This window comes from Prionailurus bengalensis, chromosome C1 (genome assembly GCF_016509475.1).
Source record: "Prionailurus bengalensis isolate Pbe53 chromosome C1, Fcat_Pben_1.1_paternal_pri, whole genome shotgun sequence".
Classification (NCBI taxonomy): domain Eukaryota; kingdom Metazoa; phylum Chordata; class Mammalia; order Carnivora; family Felidae; genus Prionailurus; species Prionailurus bengalensis.
This window is the reverse complement of record NC_057345.1, coordinates 4,049,266-4,066,144: the sequence shown is the minus strand read 5'-3', so window position 1 is coordinate 4,066,144 and position 16,879 is coordinate 4,049,266. Positions and strand designations below refer to the sequence as shown.

The window sequence follows — 16,879 nt, the reverse complement described above, 5'->3', positions numbered from 1 at the left end:
TGACCAGGAGGCCTCCCCTACAGGTCCAGCAGAAAGCCCAGCCCAGCCCAGGCCAGCCGAACCAATGTCCATGAAGCCAGAGCCCAAGGGACAGGGGACATCAGGGCATCTACATCCTTCTCGGTCTTGACCACTCATCTATGTGGCTTTGGGCAAGCCAGGTGCTTAAAATCCACTTCCCAAGACAGCTGGGAGGAGCCCAGGCTAGCAAAGCATTTAGCACAAGGTCCCCAGGGTGGTCATGGGAAGCCCATCTCCCACCTGCCCCCAGAGCCAGCTGAGCCCAGGGCAGGGACACTAGTACAGGCGGCAGTGGGTGAGCTGGGCTGGTGGAGGGGCACTGGGGGCCATAGGCCTGGGGCGGGCTCTGCCAGCAGGACAGCAGTGTGGCCAAAGGCTCCGGATGACTGGGTCACCTGTGTTTGTCTTAGAAATGCCACACTTGGTTACCAGCCTCCCTGTGCCAGCCTCCCACTGCCAGTGGCCTATTTATAACCAGTGCCACCTGGGCAGGGAGCTGGCCCATCCATGGAGAGCTCACTAGGGGTCCTGGCTGCCCAGAAGCCATACATGGAGTATACGGTCCAAGGCCCCCCATTCACCAGCCCCACTTCATTGTGGAGGCTTTGGATACAAACACCTTTATTTCTGTCACAGAGCACTGACCCTACGGCCTGCCCTGGGTCTCCTAACGCTGCCCCTAACTCCCCAGCTGCTCCTGGGATATAGAGGTGGTGTAGGGGCAGGCGGTGCGGGAGCCAGCTAGAGAGTGGTGTGGGCAGCACTGGCTGCATTTGGTTGGGCCCGGTTCTATCTGGACAGGTGCCCCCTTCCTCCAGACACTGGGCTGCACACTCTTGGATGCTTCCCAGGTGCATGGGAAGGACAGTGACGTGCCAAGCAGCCCAGAATGACTTCGAGGCCTTGTGCCCAAGGGTGTGTGTGGTCATGGATGTCCTTGAAGAGACAGGCAGGGTCCTCTGTAGGGATGGGAGACCAAGACTCCAGGAGTCTCCAGAGGCCCCCATCAAGGAGACTAATAGGATTCCTTCTGGATGCCTGTGCCCCCCCCCCCCCCCCCGCTAGAAATGCTAAGGTGGGGGGGTGGGGAGTGGCGGCAGGGAGCTCCTGAGGCGGGGACCAGGAGTGCTGAGTTGCAGGCCTGGCCTCTCCCAGCCGTCACGTCCTCCAGTTTGAGAGAACATTCCTGAGCCCATGGGGTGAAGGGCAACAACCTGGCAGACCCGTGGTCCATTCACCATCCCACGGTGGACCTCCCCAGAACCCAGGAGAAGTTTGAATCCTTAGTTGGCCCGACGTCGCCTCTCCCCACCCCAGCCCCTGATCCTGACCGACTCCCCAGTTCCTGGAAGTCGCTAGTCCTCAGGCGCCCCAGGTCCCCTCCAGCCCCACCCTTATTGTTGACCGTAGATGTGGCTTCCTCCGGGAAGGCCTCCCTGAGCCCCACGCCCGGCCGTAGGTTCTCACTGTCCGTTCCAGTCCTAGGCCCCCTGGGCCCGCCACCCCCCAGAGCTCCAGGCCTTTCCTCTCCCCGGAGGCTCGGAGGCCGAATCGGGCCAGTGAACCGACCCGAGACGGCAGCGAGAAGCCGCTGCGTAGCGCAGACGTCCCAAGAGGCGCCGCCCTCCCGAGGGGCTTTGGCGCCCGCCGCCGCAGAGGCGGGGTGCAGGGCTGGAGGGAAACCAAGGACCCACAGATGCGCAGACAGACGGACGCGGCGGTGGGCCGCGCCTCCGGGGGCGGGGCGGTCCGAGGGGCGGCGCGGAGGCATGCGCCCTGCTCCGCCCCCCGCCCCCGGCCGCCCGAGCTCTGCCAGCCGAGCGGCGGGAGCCGAGCGCGGCGGCGGCGGCGGCGGCGGTGGCGGCGGCGCGAGGGGAGGGAGGGGCGGCGGGCCGAGCGGAACGCGCGGGCCCCGGGCGGCGCCGCCAGGATGCCCCGGCCCGCGGGCCGCTCCGCCGCCAGCCACCCCCGCGGCCCCCGGCGGCCCGCGCTCGGCCCGGGAGCGCGTGAGCCTCAGCCAGAGCCGGAGGCGGGAGCAGCGAGCAGGAGCCCCGGGCGCCCGAACGCAGGGTGAGCGCCGCCGCCCGGGCCCGGGGACGGCCGGGTGGGAGGACTCTGGGCATGAGGCCCCCCCGGCGGGAGAGCTCTGGGCGGGGAGGGTCTGCCTGATGCCCGTAGGTCTCACGGTCTGTCCGCGGGGCGGCGGGCATCGCTGAGGGCCATGCACCGCCCCCCCAACTTGGGGACCTTCGGGGTAACTTCCCAGGGGCCGCTTCTTCCTTCGTCCCGCCTCCCCGCCCTTCCCCTTCCCCCCCCCCCCCCCCCCCGCCTCCCGGCGGCAGCCGCTTGCTGGGAGCGGTGATGGCCAGTCTAGGGGTACTGGGCCCACCCCTGCCCAGCGTAATCCGTGGGGACGGCTGGTTCCCGGGCCGTAGCTCGGACGCGCCCTCGGGCTTGGGTAGGGCCGGGGGTTCCGCTTGGGACCGGCAGGCTGGGGCGCGCCGGGCCGGGCGGGAGTATCGAAGCGCCGAGAGGCAGGAACCACTCGCTGGGTTGGGGGGCGGGCGGGGGGGGGGGGCGTGCCGGAGATGCGGAGGCTCCGCGCTGAGAGCCCCGCCCTGGGCGGCAGCGGGGCCGGGTGTCACCGGCAGTTGGGCGGCAGCGCGGGCGGGGCTGAGGCCCGCGCGAGCCGGGCGGGTGCAGCGGGAGCCCGGGGAATCCTTTCAAGTTCTGGGTTCTCTTTGTTGCGCAATAGAGCCCTGGGGCCACGAGGCTTCATTGGCCCGGGACCGTGACGTCACGCCGGGGCCCCGCCCGCAGACCCTGCGGAGGGAGTCTTCTGGGCCGGCGGGGTCCCGGGCGGGTCGCATCTGCGACGTGCTGTGGGGGGACGGGGGGGGGGGGGGGGGGGGGGGAGGAAGGAGGGGTTCCAGGATCTGTGGGAGGCAGGAAGCCCCAACCTGAAATGCTGGGGGGGACGCTCTGAGTGTGTCTCGGAAGAAACTTCCCAGCAGTGGGCGGCGACACCTGGGTGCGGACCGCACTAGCTGGAGCCCAGCCTGGGGTCTGGCCCTCAGTGTCCGCTGCTCCCTGTGAAGAATGAACAGCAGGCGTGTGATCAGTGGGTCTTTGGTCATCAGCCTGGAGGAAGGGGTCTCCCAGTTCGTACACTGTTAAGCCCCCTCTCACTGTGAATTTGGAGACCTGGGAAATGCACTCCCCACCTCCACCCCAGTGACATTTCTCCCCTGTCCCCAGGACCACCACTCTCAGGAATCCTGGGCTGCAAACCCAGCCCTCATACTTCCTCCCTGTGTTGCTCTGGCTTCTGAGCCTCAGTGTTCCCATCTGCAGTGTGGGAAGAGTAGGACCCATCCGGCAGGGACAGAGGGTTGAAAGGCAGCCTCTTTTCAAGGACCAAAAATGCCTGTTTCTGCTAGGGTTCAGGTTTGGATTTGGGCTTGGGTTTGAGAGGCCAGGATTTAGCTGCCAGCCAAGGGGGGGCGGGGGAGGTTGGGTCCTGATTCACGCACATGATAGCTTGGGGCTAATGTTTTAACCCCTGTCTTTGTTTGACTACCTTTAAAATGGGGATGCTGTTGGTATTTATTACGCAAAATCTCTGGGGGTGCTAACCAGGAGTGTGCCTGTTCGCGGGAAGATGCTTCCTCCCTCTCCAGGCAAGGCACGTTCTGCCCACAGAACTAGAGCCTTTCCCTGCAGTGAGAGACGGTTAGGACAAGGGGAAGGCCTGGCACCGTGAAAGGTTGTGCCAACCTGTGGCACCTTCCCCACCACCCTGCCCCAGTGACCCACAGGGCCCAGGGTTACAGGGGTCGGACAGAGCCTGTGGGGCATCTGAGGGAAGGCCTCCCAATATGACAGCCAGGGAGACCCAATGTGGGTGGAAACAGATGCTGGCCCACCAGGTGCATGCTGAATCCAGCTTCCTACTTGACAATGTAAAGATCACTGGTTGTCTGTGGTCTCTGGCCCCCCAGCGGCGCCCACACCCTGCCTGCTCTAGACCCCTCGGTACACCCTGTGCCCTCACCCCAAAGCCGGGCTGTCCCAGGTTCCGGTTGGGGTGACTGTGTCTGCCCACACGGGTCTGAGGCTTACCCACGCCTCCAAGCTCAGGGTCTTGGCCCTTAAGGGACAGCCGAGCTCAGTGAGCGAAGAGGGCTGTGGTACGGACTTCTACCTGTCAAGCATTTATCGAATGCTTACTGTGTGCTTGGCTGCATTCCTTGGCATAGTGTATCTACTGTCCGAGGTAGGTACTGTCGTGTCCAGCTGACAGATGAGAAAAATGAGGCTCAACTGAGTCAAGTAATTGGCTGCAGAGCTAGAGGCAGAGTCTAGCAGCTGTTTACCCCACCCCACGTGGCCTCATGCATGCTGATATCAAAGAGCTTTGCTGGACACTGGAATGGCTGGCTGGTGGGGGGTCCGACGGGGCCACCCCGTCTCCCACACTGGGTCTGGGGTGGGGAAGAGGAGGAAGCTCTGTACGCAGAAGCCTGAAGTTTGGGAGGGAATTTCCCTGGCCCCAGAACTTCCCCAACCCCGTAGGAGGCCTTTAGGAGCGCTGGTATGGTCGAGGACAGTCTCCTCCCCTGGGTCACGGGTCTGGGCAGGCCCACAGCAGGGGCGGATAAGATGCATCCCTCAGAGGTCCCTCAGTGCCCAGGGGGCTCAGGCCACAGATAGACCAAAAGAACCCCGGACAAGACAGGAAAGGGCCGAGTGGTATTGCCTACCCTGCCCTGAGGGCCAGGGGCCTGCAGTGTCCTGCCCATTCCAAGCTGGAAACAGTCCCTGGGGGATGGCATGGCTGTGTCTGATACAGCAGCTGCTCAAAAGTGCTGGGGGCAAGAGAATTGCAGCCGGTAAGATTAAACAGGCGCTTGAGTAAGAAGGGCCAAGTATAGGCAGAGGACACAGTAGGCTTTCACCTAGCATTGTACTTCCCATGCTGCCTGCTCCAGGCTATGGCCACATTGTCCTGTTGTCCCGGCCTCATATCAGAGGGACCAGCCAGTGCTCCGCTCGAAGAAGTAGCTTAGGGCTGCCAGGCTTGGAAGGAGGAGGGAGAGACTCTGCCTGGCCGCCTGGCGGGATGGAGCGCCTCTCCAACATGTGCGTTCTGCCCAACTTCCTGTGTCCCTGGCTCGTGGCTGTCGGCTGTCAGCCGTTCCTCGTTGGGGTCAAGGTCTGGTCCCTGGGCTGTCTACAGACCCATGCTGTCCGAGGCATCCATAGCATAATACTGATCGCCTCCCCAGAGCACCACCGTGTGCAAGACCTGCTCCCAGAGCATGAATGTGACCACCACCCAGAGCGCCCACTGGGTGTGAGACCCGGCCCAGGGCTTTAGAGATGTGGCGGCTGTCCGCCCCAGCCTCACCCTGGAGGAATCATCATCGCCCCGTTCCAGAGGACATGGGGGCAGGAGCCTTGCTCAAGCCACACAGCTGGTAGGCTGGAGCTTAGTTTGCACCCCTGGCCTGCGGTAGTGCGGGGGGCTGACCCAGGCAAAGCAGGCTGCCCGTTCCCAAGCTGGCCATGGAAGTGGTCGCCAGATCACCCCTGCTGCACAGGGAGCTTCAGGGGGCTCACCCTCTAAGGCATGCCCTCATTTGGCCAAACGAAGCGGGACTGATTAAGATAAGGGCCCCTGATGTGCGCCCTTATGGGCCCTTATGATGTGTGTGGGACGCATCGTGCGGGCTGTGTGAGGGTTGGGGACATTTATGGTGAGTGCTGGTTCCTGGGCAGGGCCAGGGCACCAGGGGACAAGAGCGCCCAGCCGGGATGAACGCAGCTGTCCTGGAAGCAAACCCAGACCCAGACCTTGGCCAGGAGCAGGTGGAAGGGAGGGTGTTTGCACTTTATTGGGCACCCCTGGCCGAGTCCCCTGGGTGCCAGGGACATGGGCTGGAGGCCTCGGAGTAGAGAAGAGGCAAAGCAGCCCAGCTCAAGCCAGGACCGTACAGGTAATGGTGCATCAGGAGACCCCTCCATCCCCCACTCTAAGGAGCCAGAGGGACAGTCCCCGCGCACTCATCGGCTTCTCCCCCACTGCAGATGCTCGCGGTCCCTGGTGTCTCCGGGCCACCACGTGTGAGGGCCGCTGCTCCCAGCTGAGGCCTGGCCCCGAGGAGGATGTCTCAGCTGCCGGCCGGCGCCCGTCTGCACCATGAGTGATGAGCGGCGGCTGCCTGGCAGTGCGGTGGGCTGGCTGGCATGCGGAGGCCTCTCCCTGCTGGCCAATGCCTGGGGCATCCTGAGTGTGGGTGCCAAGCAGAAGAAGTGGAAGCCGCTGGAGTTTCTGCTGTGTATGCTCGCGGCCACCCACATGCTCAACGTCGCGGTGCCCATCACCACGTACGCCGTGGTGCAGCTGCGGCGGCAGCGCCCCGACTACGAGTGGAACGAGGGCCTCTGCAAGGTCTTTGTCTCCACCTTCTACACCCTCACCCTGGCCACCTGCTTCTCCGTCACCTCCCTCTCCTACCACCGCATGTGGATGGTCCGCTGGCCGGTCAACTACCGGTGAGCTCTCGGGCGTGTGCACGTGTGCACTTCCGGACCTGGCGTTGATAGAGGGGGGCTGGTGGGCAGTGCATAGAGGCCCGAGGGGCGTCTATACCCACAAACGGCCCCAGGGTGCTGATGACCCCCCCCCCAGCTGTGGTGCCACACCTGTGTTGCGCTGGGGGCAGACAGGGAGGCTCCGGAGGGGCTGTTCTGGGCCGCGGCTGGCATGCACGTGTAGCTGTGCCTGGGGGTACACGGTATCCAGTACAGAAATGCTTGGTGGGGGGACGTGTGACAACACACGAGGATCCCCCGCGCAAGGGACGAGGCCCCCCTTTGCCGACTGTCATGACTGTGATGTACTGGGGGGGCCGGGGTGGTCGGGGATCCTCTGCGGTCGGGGCTCCGGGAAGACCCGGTGAGTGACACCTCGCTCCTGTCCCTACTCTGTGTCAGGCTGAGCAACGCCAAGAAACAGGCAGTGCATACGGTCATGGGCATCTGGATGGTGTCCTTCATCCTGTCAGCCCTGCCTGCCGTCGGCTGGCACGACACGACTGAGCGCTTCTATACCCACGGCTGCCGCTTCATCGTGGCAGAGATCGGCCTGGGCTTCGGCGTCTGTTTCCTGCTGTTGGTGGGCGGCAGTGTGGCCATGGGTGTGGTCTGCACAGCCATCGCCCTCTTCCAGACACTGGCTGTGCAGGTGGGGCCGCGGGCCGGCCGCCGCGCCTTCACCGTGCCCACCATCGTGGTGGAGGACGCCCAGGGCAAGCGCCGCTCCTCCATCGACGGCTCTGAGCCCGCCAAAACCTCGCTGCAGATCACGGGCCTGGTGGCCACCATCGTCATCATCTACGACTGCCTCATGGGCTTCCCTGTGCTGGTGGGTGAGACTGTCAGCTGGCGGGAGCCTGTCAGGGGGACTTGGGCTCCGGGACAGCCCTGGGGTCAGGCACGCTCCAGGCGTCAGGTGGTTGAATCCTCCCACCCAATCCGTGGCCGGGGCGGGGGGGGGGGGGGGGGGAGGCATTATCATCATCATCATCCCATTTTGCAGATTTGGAAACTGAGGTTCAGAGAGGTAAAATGACCCACCTAAAGTTAAGGCAGCTGTATTGGGACTTGAGCCCAAGTCAGATGACTACAGACCCCAGGATCTTTCTGGCACACTGTAGGGACATTTCTTACCAGAGTGAGGCCCATTCAAGCAGAGGATGTAGAACGTGGAGTAACATGACCACCTGACCCCAAGAATAAAGTCTGGATTCAACAGCCATGGCCTCGCACCCACAGGGCTCCAGCCCAGCCCCCTGAAGGGTCTGGAGTGGGACAGGAAGGGGTCTAGGGGCAAGGACCAGCCCGAGACTTTGTCCAAGCAGCTAGGCAGGGGCTGTGTGCAGTGGGGCCCTACGTCTCCAGTCTGTGCTGATGGAGAGAAGGAGCGTGTGCAGAACTGCAGAGCCACGAGGGGATAGCAGTGGAGGAAGAGCGTCCCCCCACCTTCCCTTCAGGGCATGGAAAGGGGTGCTGTTTGTGGAGCTCACTCCACGCTGCAGGCCTGCTATGGTGTCTGAGATCTTTACTTCACACTGTGGGGTGTTCTTGGCCCATTTCATAGATGAAGAAACTGAGCCCCAGAGAGGTTCAGCACCCTTCCGAGGGCCACACAGCTCGCATAGTGGAACCAGTGTGATGAGTGTATCATACCCACTCTGCTCTGATGGGGGACTAATTAAATGTCACTCTGGGTGGGGGAAGGAACTCTCCTGGGGGAGAGTTCCCTGCATCCACCACCATGCAGGGGACGAACGAGGAGGCCACTGGCCGCGGAGGAGTGAGGATGGCAAAAAAAGTCCCTGAACTGGGAAGCTTGGGACCTGGTTCTCCAAACCTCGGTTTCCTCTTCCCAAAAAGGGATTGGTAAAGCACACCCCCACCTCTCTCCTTGGGCAGTCATGAGGCCGACGTGAGGGAAGGCCCGCCCCGTGCTGCCCGGCGTCATGTGAAGGACCATCTGTGCACTCGGTGGGTTCTGGCCGTGCATCTGGGCAGCCAGCGGCTCTTGCCGGACACGGACTTCTTCCCTCACACTCTGGCTCCTTCCGGCCCAAGAGCCCATAGCGACGTCTGCTGCCTCCTCCTCCCGCACGCGGGAGAAGGGAGGGGGGAGGGGGGTCCTGCCAGGTGCCAGGCCGAGCCCTGTGCCCACAGGTGGTGAGCTTCAGCAGCCTTCGGGCGGACGCCTCGGCGCCCTGGATGGCGCTGTGTGTGCTGTGGTGCTCCGTGGCCCAGGCGCTCCTGCTGCCCGCGTTCCTCTGGGCCTGCGACCGTTACCGCGCCGACCTCAAGGCCGTCTGGGAGAAGTGCGTGGCCCTCATGGCTAACGACGAGGACTCGGACAATGGTGAGGATGACCTGGGAGAGGCCCCAGGGAGAAGGGGGCCTGGGCGAGGTCAGCAGGGTGACAGCTGTCAGGTGACCACCCCATGGCACTGAGGGGACCCCTTGCTCAAATGGCCTTGAACCCCTAAGGGACCTAAGTGTCTCCTGGGGTGTTCTCCTCTCAGGTGAGTCCCCCAGCCCCACAGCCAAAAGGTGGCAGAGCTAGAATTTGAACTCAGGACTCTGCCCTGTGTGTGTGTGTGTGTGTGTGTGTGTGTGTGTCTGAGTGTGTCTGAGGGTCCCTGGAACTCACTCTCCGATGCCCCCAGGTTTCCGTGGCCCCTAAGCTTTTGCCCCACCCTGCAGATACCAGCCTGGAGGGTGGCATCCCCCCGGACCTGGTGCTGGAGCACTCTGTCGACTACAGCTATGGAGGTGACAGGATGGCTAAGTATGAGCTCTCTGCCCTGGAGGGGGGCCTGCCCCAGTTCTACCCGCTGCGGCCCTTGCAGGAGGACAAGACACAGTACCTGCAGGTAGGGCACCGGGCAGGGCCCGAGACCCCCAAAATGCGGGTGTGGGGGGGGGGGGGGAAGTATCGTGATCTCCCCAAGGCCTTTCCTCTCTGAGCCGCGCGTCGGTCCCCGTTTTCCAGGAGGGCAGCCCGGGTTAACCCCGCCCGTCCTGACAGGTCCCGCCCACGCGACGCTTCTCCCACGACGACGCCGAGGTGTGGGCCGCCGTCCCGCTGCCCGCCTTCCTGCCGCGCTGGGGCTCGGGCGAGGACCTGGCCGCCCTGGTGCTGCCCTCTGGGTCTGACCGGCGCCGCGGCAGCCTGCTGGCCTTCGCGGAGGACGCGCCCCCGTTCCGCCCGCGCCGCCGCTCGGCCGAGAGCCTGCTGTCGCTGCGCCCCCCCGCCCCCGACGGCGGCCCGCGCCGCGCCCGCGACTCGCCCCCCGGCAGCCCGCGCCTCCGCCCCGGGCCCGGCGCCCGCTCCGCCTCGGCCTCGCTGCTGCCCGACGCCTTCTCGCTGACCGCCTTCGAGAGCGAGCCGCAGGCCCTGCGCCGCCCGCCCGCCCCGCAGGGGCCCCTCCTCGACGGCGCCCAGCCCGGCGAAGACGCGGCGCCCCCTGGCGGCGGCGGCGCGCAGCGGAGCCCCGGGCCGCGCGCGGCCGTGCACGCGCGCGCGGGGCCCCTGCGGACCGGCCTGAGCACGTCATGGGGCGAGCCCGGGGGCCTGCGCGCGGCGGGGGGCGGCGGCGGCGGCAGCACCAGCAGCTTCCTGAGCTCGCCCTCCGAGTCCTCGGGCTACGTCACGCTGCACTCGGACTCGCTGGGCTCCGCGTCCTAGGGCCTACCGGCGCCTCCCCACGCGCGCCCGGCGGGCCGGGCCGCCCGCAGGGACCAAAGCACCAAAGATGCCGCGCTGACCCAGGCCGGGCTCCGGGCAGCGCCACGCGGGGCCCGCCGACGGCGCCTGGCCGTGGGCCAGCTCTCCCTGCGTGACTGAGCCGCCGGCATTTCCTGGAGTGACGGCGGCTGCCCTGGACGACCGCCGGGCACGGACCAGCTGCTGGGTACCGCATCTCGGGGCAGAGCGAGCCTGGCTTGGGTAAAGGCCCTGATGCACCTCGCGCAGCCCCGGGGCAGCTGGGTTGGGGGGATGGGGGTGGCGGCCGGGAGCCCAGGGACAGGGCCACCACTAGACGGAGCAAAGCCCAGCCCTGCAGGAGCCACCGGGCTACACCCTACTTTCCACTTTGCACTGTAACTGTCTCACCCCCGTGGGGGGCAGGGTACAGAGGGTCTCTAAGCACAGGGGTCTTCAAAGCCCAAACAAGCTCTCTGAGCAGGTGTTCCTGCTGACCAGTTCTGCCTCGGTTTCCCCATCTGTTTTGAGCAGGTGACCATGTTAACTCTCAGGACTGTTGGGAGAAGTCTCCTGGTCCCTGTGCACTGGCTCCTCAATGGACAGGGTGTGAGAGCATCTAGGGCCCTCTGGGGGCCCTTTGCGGGGCGTCAGTCTCCAGTGTGTGGCCCAGTGTGGCCTCTGCACCTGAGGCCTCCCACTCTCAGTGCCCCTGGCCCCCCAGGGACACACCCCAACTAAAGCACAGCACTTTTCCTCCACCACCCACCTTGACCACTGTTAGTGTCCCCCCACCCTCATCACCCTGCCATCCCTGTCTCCCCACCAAGTCAGCCTGTGACTCCCATCATGAAAGTCATGGGTCTGTGATGGGAAAGAACTGAAGAAAGGGAAAAGGGGCTTCCTTATCCTGATGCCCCAGGGAAGGAATCCTGGCTTAGAGTCCTCCCAGGTTGTGGGCCTTAGGGTCCTCCCTCACCCGTGGACAGGGCTCTTGGCTTTGCCATGGGTCTTAGGGAAGGGCGTGCTGGGTATTCTTTGGAGAAAGACCCTAGGCTCAGGCTAAGGAGAAGCCCAGGAACAGCTGTGACCTTGAGCTGAAAGGACAAGGGCAAATGCAGAGGCTGTGTCATCCTGGCCCCTGCCTCCACACAATGGCCCCTACACCTCAGCCCCAGCCCCTCCCCCAGCAGATTCCAGGGCCAGCACAGAGCCTGCCGGCCCTGTGTTCCCTCCTGCTCTGTCACCTGGGATTGCAACGCTGCCCCGGACCCTCTGGTGGTCAGGCCCATTTCCTCACCCCCCTGACAAGGTCTTGGCCCCAGAGAAGGCCCTGGGAGGGGCGAGGATAGGGGGCTACCTGGCTCCATCTATGCTTTGGAGGCCACTGGTCCTAGGCTGTGGGGTAACTGGGCAGGGAGGAGCCAGCCACAGGTGAGCAGGACAGAAAACCACAGTAGGGCCCCAGCCATGGGAGGGGCCACCTCTGGCCAATGCTGCTGTGCCTTCAAGGACCCACATGTCCAGTGGGGGCAGAGATCGTCAGCTAGCCACTGTGTCATCCCCCCCACCCCCACCCCTTGCTCAGGCCGGCCCACTTGTCACATTGGGTTTTTACTCTGTATTTCATATCCAATGGCAATACTTGCAGGGAGACATGATACCCCCCAATCCCTCCAGTTATGGTTTTTACAAAAATTAAAAGGACCCCAGATGGAGGACCCTGGGGCCTGGGTCTCCCCCTCACACTTTGTGCAGCCGCCAGGCCTATTTGCTGCGTTGAGAAGCAGCTTGGCCCCAGGCTCACAGGGGAGGGAGCTCTGTCCTTATACCACCACCCACCCAGAGCCAGGAATCTGTTTGTAGTTTTTTGACGACTGAGCATTTCTCTTCTGTACAGAATACAATAAAAACTTCCTATGATTTGCACCTGGCATTCCTAGGGTGGTTTCATGGAAACACCTTTCCAGAATAGAGCAGCACTGCTAGCCAGCTGTCCGCAAGTCTCTCTCCCTCTGGGTCCAGAAGTCCTCCTAGTGCACCATCCTTTGGGCCAGTGCCCCTTTTCTATGCCAGCGTTGCAGCCCCACCCAGGGAGCCAGGATGGCCTGGGTCAGCGGCAGGACAGAGCAGTGGGGTGGGCACCACAGCGCTAATAGCAGGAGAAGCACTATGAGAGCAGTTGGCAGCCTCCGCACCAGGAGTGGCTTCAGGGACGTTTAGCCTCTGTGAGGTCGGTTCGGGAGAGCAAGAAGGGCAGGGCCTGGGGGCGCCAGACCTATCGTGCCTGGTGGTGACCCGCTCCAGCCCGGGTACGAGTTTGGAGGCCGCTCCCTGGGTCCGCGGTATAAGGTCGCCACCTAGTGGCTGGCAGAGGGATTAGTGCGGCTGCTCCTGTCCCCTACTCGCCCCCAACGCAGCAGGAGGCCGAGACCCCAGGGGCCGCCGCCCCCCCCCCCCCCCCCCCGCCGACCGCCATAGCCAAGACCCCCTCCCCGCCTGCGCTCCAGAGAGACTGATGGGCGGAGTGGGGGAGCCGGGCCGCTCTCTCCCCGCACTCTAACCAGAATGGGCTTAGCACACATAAGCAAAGCAGGGGTATCCCTAAATGGGAAATGTTTTATAGAAAGTCAGTATTTGTAGTTCAAAAGATGCACCCCAGTAGGCATCGTGGGAGAAATTTGGACTTCCGTGGTCTCTTTGTACCCATCTCACAGGTTCGCCACTGTCTGTATTCTGAATTTCAAGCTGGAAATGCCAGGATCCCTCCCAGGGCTTGGCGCAGGATTCTCATCCCCCAGCCCCGGGCTGCCCCTCGAACACCGGGACCCCGGCCTAGGGTCGGAGCACAGCAATGACCTCGTTTTGGGAAGAATAAACAGGCGCAGAGCGCTCGGAGGGCTGTCGAGGGTCGCGGGTTCTGTGGCGGCAACGGAAGTCCGGCGGCCGGAACCCTCAGGAGCCGTGCGCTGCGGGTTGTGGGGGTGACCCGAGCGGTGGGCGGAGCATCTGGCGGCAGGGCGGGCTGCTGAGCTGGGGCAGCTCGGGGCAGGTCTTCTGAGATGGGCGGGCCTCAGAGAGCGCGCCGGCCGGGTGGGCTGTGCTGAGTGCGGAGGGGGTGGGGACCCGTGGAAGCCGGGAAGCTCCAAGGTGGGGGTGGGCTGGGGGCCCCTCGCCGGCGGGGCGGGACCCGGCGAGCTTTGTGCCGGTGGGAACCGGGCGTCCTCGGCTGGCTGAATGGGCCGGGGCGGGGCAGCGATTCTCCTCGCTGCGAGGGGTCCGCTCTGCGCCGCTGCCGACGGCGACCTTCCCACAGCGGCGAGCCTGCGGGGCGGGGGCGGGGGCGGGCTGCCCGCCGGGGGCCCTGGGAAAGAGGAGCAGCCTGGGACATTCCCTCCCAGCCCCGCGAGAAGGTGGGACGAGGAGAGAGCGGGTCCAGCTTGAGTAGGTGGGGCTGGGGGGGGGCACAGGTCCCCCTCGAGGCTCCGTGTATTTCCTCGCGTTCGCGGGCACGCGGCACCCTCCCAGCCACCCCTGCCACGGGACCAAGACGGAAGACTGGGGTCCCGGCCATCACCGCAGGCGCGCTCTAAACAGTCTCTGCGTCCCGGGGCCAGAAGGGGGCCCCTTGAGTCTGAGGCGGCGCCGGGACTCACCAGGGCCGCCAAACCCCTACACCCGGCCCTGGGCTCTCGGCGCAGCGGCGAGGGGCCGGCTGCGGCCCCGGGACGCTGGAGGACGGGCCGGGGAGACCTCCAGGGAAGAGAAGCCGGGGTGGCTGGGACCTCGAGGCGCCGATGGCTGGAGCAGGGACCCAAATGGCGGGGACGCAGGGGCCAAGCGGCGCGGGCGCCTCCGGGCTCGGGCTGGCGCTGTCCATGGTGCTGCCACCTGCGCGCTCAAGCGCCAGGGGGCAGCGCAGGCCGCCGCCGCCGTCCTCTCCGCGCCCCAGAAGCTGGCTAACTCCCGGCAGACAGCTGCGGAAGCCAGACGGGAACTCGGCTCCGCTGGGGACCCGCCAGAGCCCTGGGGGGAGGGGAGCGGACAGGAGAAATGTGAAGGGGAGGGAAGAATAGGAGAGGGGAGGAGGAAAGGAGAGGTGTAGAGAGAGAAAAGGAGGGGAGAAATGTGGCGGGGAAGGGAGGGGAGGGGCTAGGCAACCTGAATTTCTTTCCCAGGGTCCAGACCCTCGCTCACCCGGATTGCGACTGCACTAGCCTGCAGGGTCTTCGCAGCCTCCTGCCTCCAGCAATCTGGGGCCCTCTCCTCACCCAGCTGCCCACTGCCCCGAGCTCTCTTCTCATCCATCCCTCCTTTATCTGGCCTTGTGATATCCACGGGTCTGACGCCACAAGTGTCCCCCCCCCCCCAGATCCTTGCCCTATCCCCTCCAGACTCCCTCCCACCTTGAGCCGAGTTCTGAAGGCTTTTCATGTACTTGACGCTCAGCTCCAGTATATCCGCCTTCTCCAACTTGCGTTTCCGGATCTGCAGATCCGTGGAAAGGGCTCTTAGCTGCACAGTCCGACTTGGAAGGGATGAGGTTGGGGATCGTATCACCCCCACCTCACCACATCCCCACGTCTCACCTGGTGGGAGTAGTGTTTTTCCAGCAACGACTTCAGCTGCTCCAGTGATACATTGATGCGTGCCCGTCGCTTCTTCTCCATCAGTGGCTTGGAGATCTGTAGAGGGGTGGCATTATAGGACAGGGCCAGGGTCCTTTTGCCCTTTGCCCCACCCCACCCCCGGCTTGGCAGGCCCACACCCTGAGCCCTTCAGGACCCCAGACCTTGCGGAAGCCGCCGGCTTGGCCACCGGAGCTGCCCTGGGTCCCAGGCTTAGTGCCCATGTTGTCGTATCTGCTCCTGTGGGAGGCAGTGCCGCCTTTATAGGGGCTCCTCGTTTACATGTCAATGAGGCGCTCCTGGACTCGAGGAACCCCGAGGGGGAGGAGATGAGAGGGGGATGCACTGGGAAATTCCCCACCTCTCTGTGCGACCCCCTCTCAAAGCCCAGGCTTCAGCCTTACCTCCAGGAACCCTCCTTTCTTCCAAGGGGCCCTCCTCTTCCCCTTTCTCAGTCTTTCCCATATCCCTTTCGCCCCCACTACTTCCCGAGTCTGGGGTCCCCTCCCATGCACATCCCTCCGTGCCCTGTTCTGTCCCAGTGTTTAGTGTCCCTAGGGACCGAGCCTCACTAGTCCCACTTACCTAGTGCTTGCCGTCCCTTGCCTCCAAGCATTCTGGGGGGCACCCACTGAGGAAGGTCCATGGGTCCAGCTGGTTCTGAGCCCCGCTAATGACTATGACAACACACCAGGCCTCCGTGTGTCTGATGAAGATGCGGAGGCACGGAGGACCCGCCAGCAAGGCCTTTCTGCGGGTTTCACGCTCTGGCCACGCTGGCAACGCCACATTAGTCGTCCTAATGTTGGGACAATGCAGCGATTTTCTGCCTGTGTCTGCTCAAAGCCGGGCACAGGCTGGGCTTGAGGGGGCCACACAGCGACATGTGTCCCATTAAAGCGTGCAGCCCGCCCTCGGGGCCACAGCCAGTCTCCTCCTAGCTGGGGTCTTGGACCGGGAGCATTCCTGTGCTCAGGTGTGTGTCCTGACCCCAGGTGCCCTCTGGCCCTGTTAGGCCCCAGCCCACACTCTTCCAGCTGGGCTAGTTTCAGTCCTGAGTTTCCAGGCTGGACAACTCAGGCTCTGCCACTTGCCCTCACAGCCGGGGAGTTTATTCCCACCGGCCTTCTCTTGCTCCCAACAAATGAAAGGTGAGGGTGAGAAAGATCACTGGTCATATGGTGAGAGCATCATTCTGTGCTCTTGGAGGTCTGGGACCCCCAAACACTGTTCATTATTCGGGCTGTGGTTGGAGACCAGGGAGCTCAGTGGAAGAGACACCCACCCCAGGACCTGTTAGGCCCTACAGCAGGACTGCTGCAGTCCCGGGTTGGGCCTCAGGAGCAGGACTCTAGTAGCTGTGGCTGACAGGATGACGTCCCTGGACTCATCTCCAGTTACCTCCCTGTCCTGGGTTCGCAGGGTCCCAGGTTCAAGGTTTATAAAATGGGGCTCCGAACAATGCTGGCTCCCACGGCTACTCGCGAGGGCAAGGAAGTAGCTTCGACGCAAAAGTTCTGCAGTTGAGCCCTGCGGCAGAGGAATAAACAAATCGGCCTTTGCGAGGGACCCAGCGCGAGGGGGAGGGGAGATTGTTGGGTCCCGGATGGGCCCCCTGGCTCCCTGGAGAGGGGCTATCTTCTTCCCCCACACCCGCCCCTGCCCGGAGTATTGATGGGCCCTGCCTGGGCTTCTCAGGCGCCTAGCAGCGTGGAGAATCGCGCTCCGCCCTCCTTTCAAGGCCCAGGCTGCGTCGGCCGGGGTTCCGAGGTGCTCTTCCGCCCCGGCCGCAGGACCCCGGGCCAGATCGGGCCGGGCCGGGCCCGGGGCGGGCGGCGGGGCCGAGGCCGGCCGGCCAGCGTTGGCACGCGCCGGGCAGCTTTGAAACACCGGGGGCTGAGCGGGCCCCACTGGCCTCCGTGCGCTCCCCCGG

The 16,879-nt window shown here is 64.4% G+C and overlaps 2 protein-coding genes across 2 annotated transcripts; one reads left to right on the top strand and one right to left on the bottom strand.

Moving 5' to 3' along the window:
• The first annotated feature begins 1,941 nt into the window (after window positions 1-1,941).
• GPR153 (G protein-coupled receptor 153) lies at window positions 1,942-12,247 on the top strand. The gene is made up of 6 exons (XM_043573650.1): window positions 1,942-2,091; window positions 6,112-6,579; window positions 7,021-7,450; window positions 8,779-8,971; window positions 9,316-9,485; window positions 9,641-12,247. The coding sequence occupies exons 2-6, from the start codon at window positions 6,224-6,226 to the stop codon at window positions 10,298-10,300; spliced, it is 1,809 nt and encodes a 602-aa protein (XP_043429585.1). The 5' UTR covers window positions 1,942-2,091; window positions 6,112-6,223; the 3' UTR covers window positions 10,301-12,247.
• Window positions 12,248-13,962: 1,715 nt separating this feature from the next.
• HES3 (hes family bHLH transcription factor 3) lies at window positions 13,963-16,879 on the bottom strand. Its single transcript, XM_043573651.1, has 5 exons — window positions 15,532-16,879; window positions 15,111-15,186; window positions 14,908-15,003; window positions 14,725-14,806; window positions 13,963-14,344 (listed from the first exon to the last, which is right to left on the bottom strand). Exons 2-5 carry the CDS (start codon window positions 15,168-15,170, stop codon window positions 13,971-13,973), a joined length of 612 nt encoding a protein of 203 aa, XP_043429586.1. The 5' UTR covers window positions 15,171-15,186; window positions 15,532-16,879; the 3' UTR covers window positions 13,963-13,970.

Excerpts from the sequence above, each read along its gene's own strand:
- GPR153 (XM_043573650.1), top strand. The coding sequence starts at position 6,224 with ATGAGTGATGAGCGGCGGCTGCCTGGCAGTGCGGTGGGCTGGCTGGCA. Across the intron at positions 6,580-7,020 it reads CGCTGGCCGGTCAACTACCG|GCTGAGCAACGCCAAGAAAC; the intron begins GTGAGCTCTCGG and ends ACTCTGTGTCAG. Across the intron at positions 8,972-9,315 it reads CGACGAGGACTCGGACAATG|ATACCAGCCTGGAGGGTGGC; the intron begins GTGAGGATGACC and ends CCCACCCTGCAG.
- HES3 (XM_043573651.1), bottom strand. The coding sequence starts at position 15,170 with ATGGGCACTAAGCCTGGGACCCAGGGCAGCTCCGGTGGCCAAGCCGGC. Across the intron at positions 15,004-15,110 it reads AAGCCGGCGGCTTCCGCAAG|ATCTCCAAGCCACTGATGGA; the intron begins GTCTGGGGTCCT and ends ACCCCTCTACAG. Across the intron at positions 14,345-14,724 it reads CCTTCAGAACTCGGCTCAAG|GGCTCTGGCGGGTCCCCAGC; the intron begins GTGGGAGGGAGT and ends CCCTCCCCCCAG.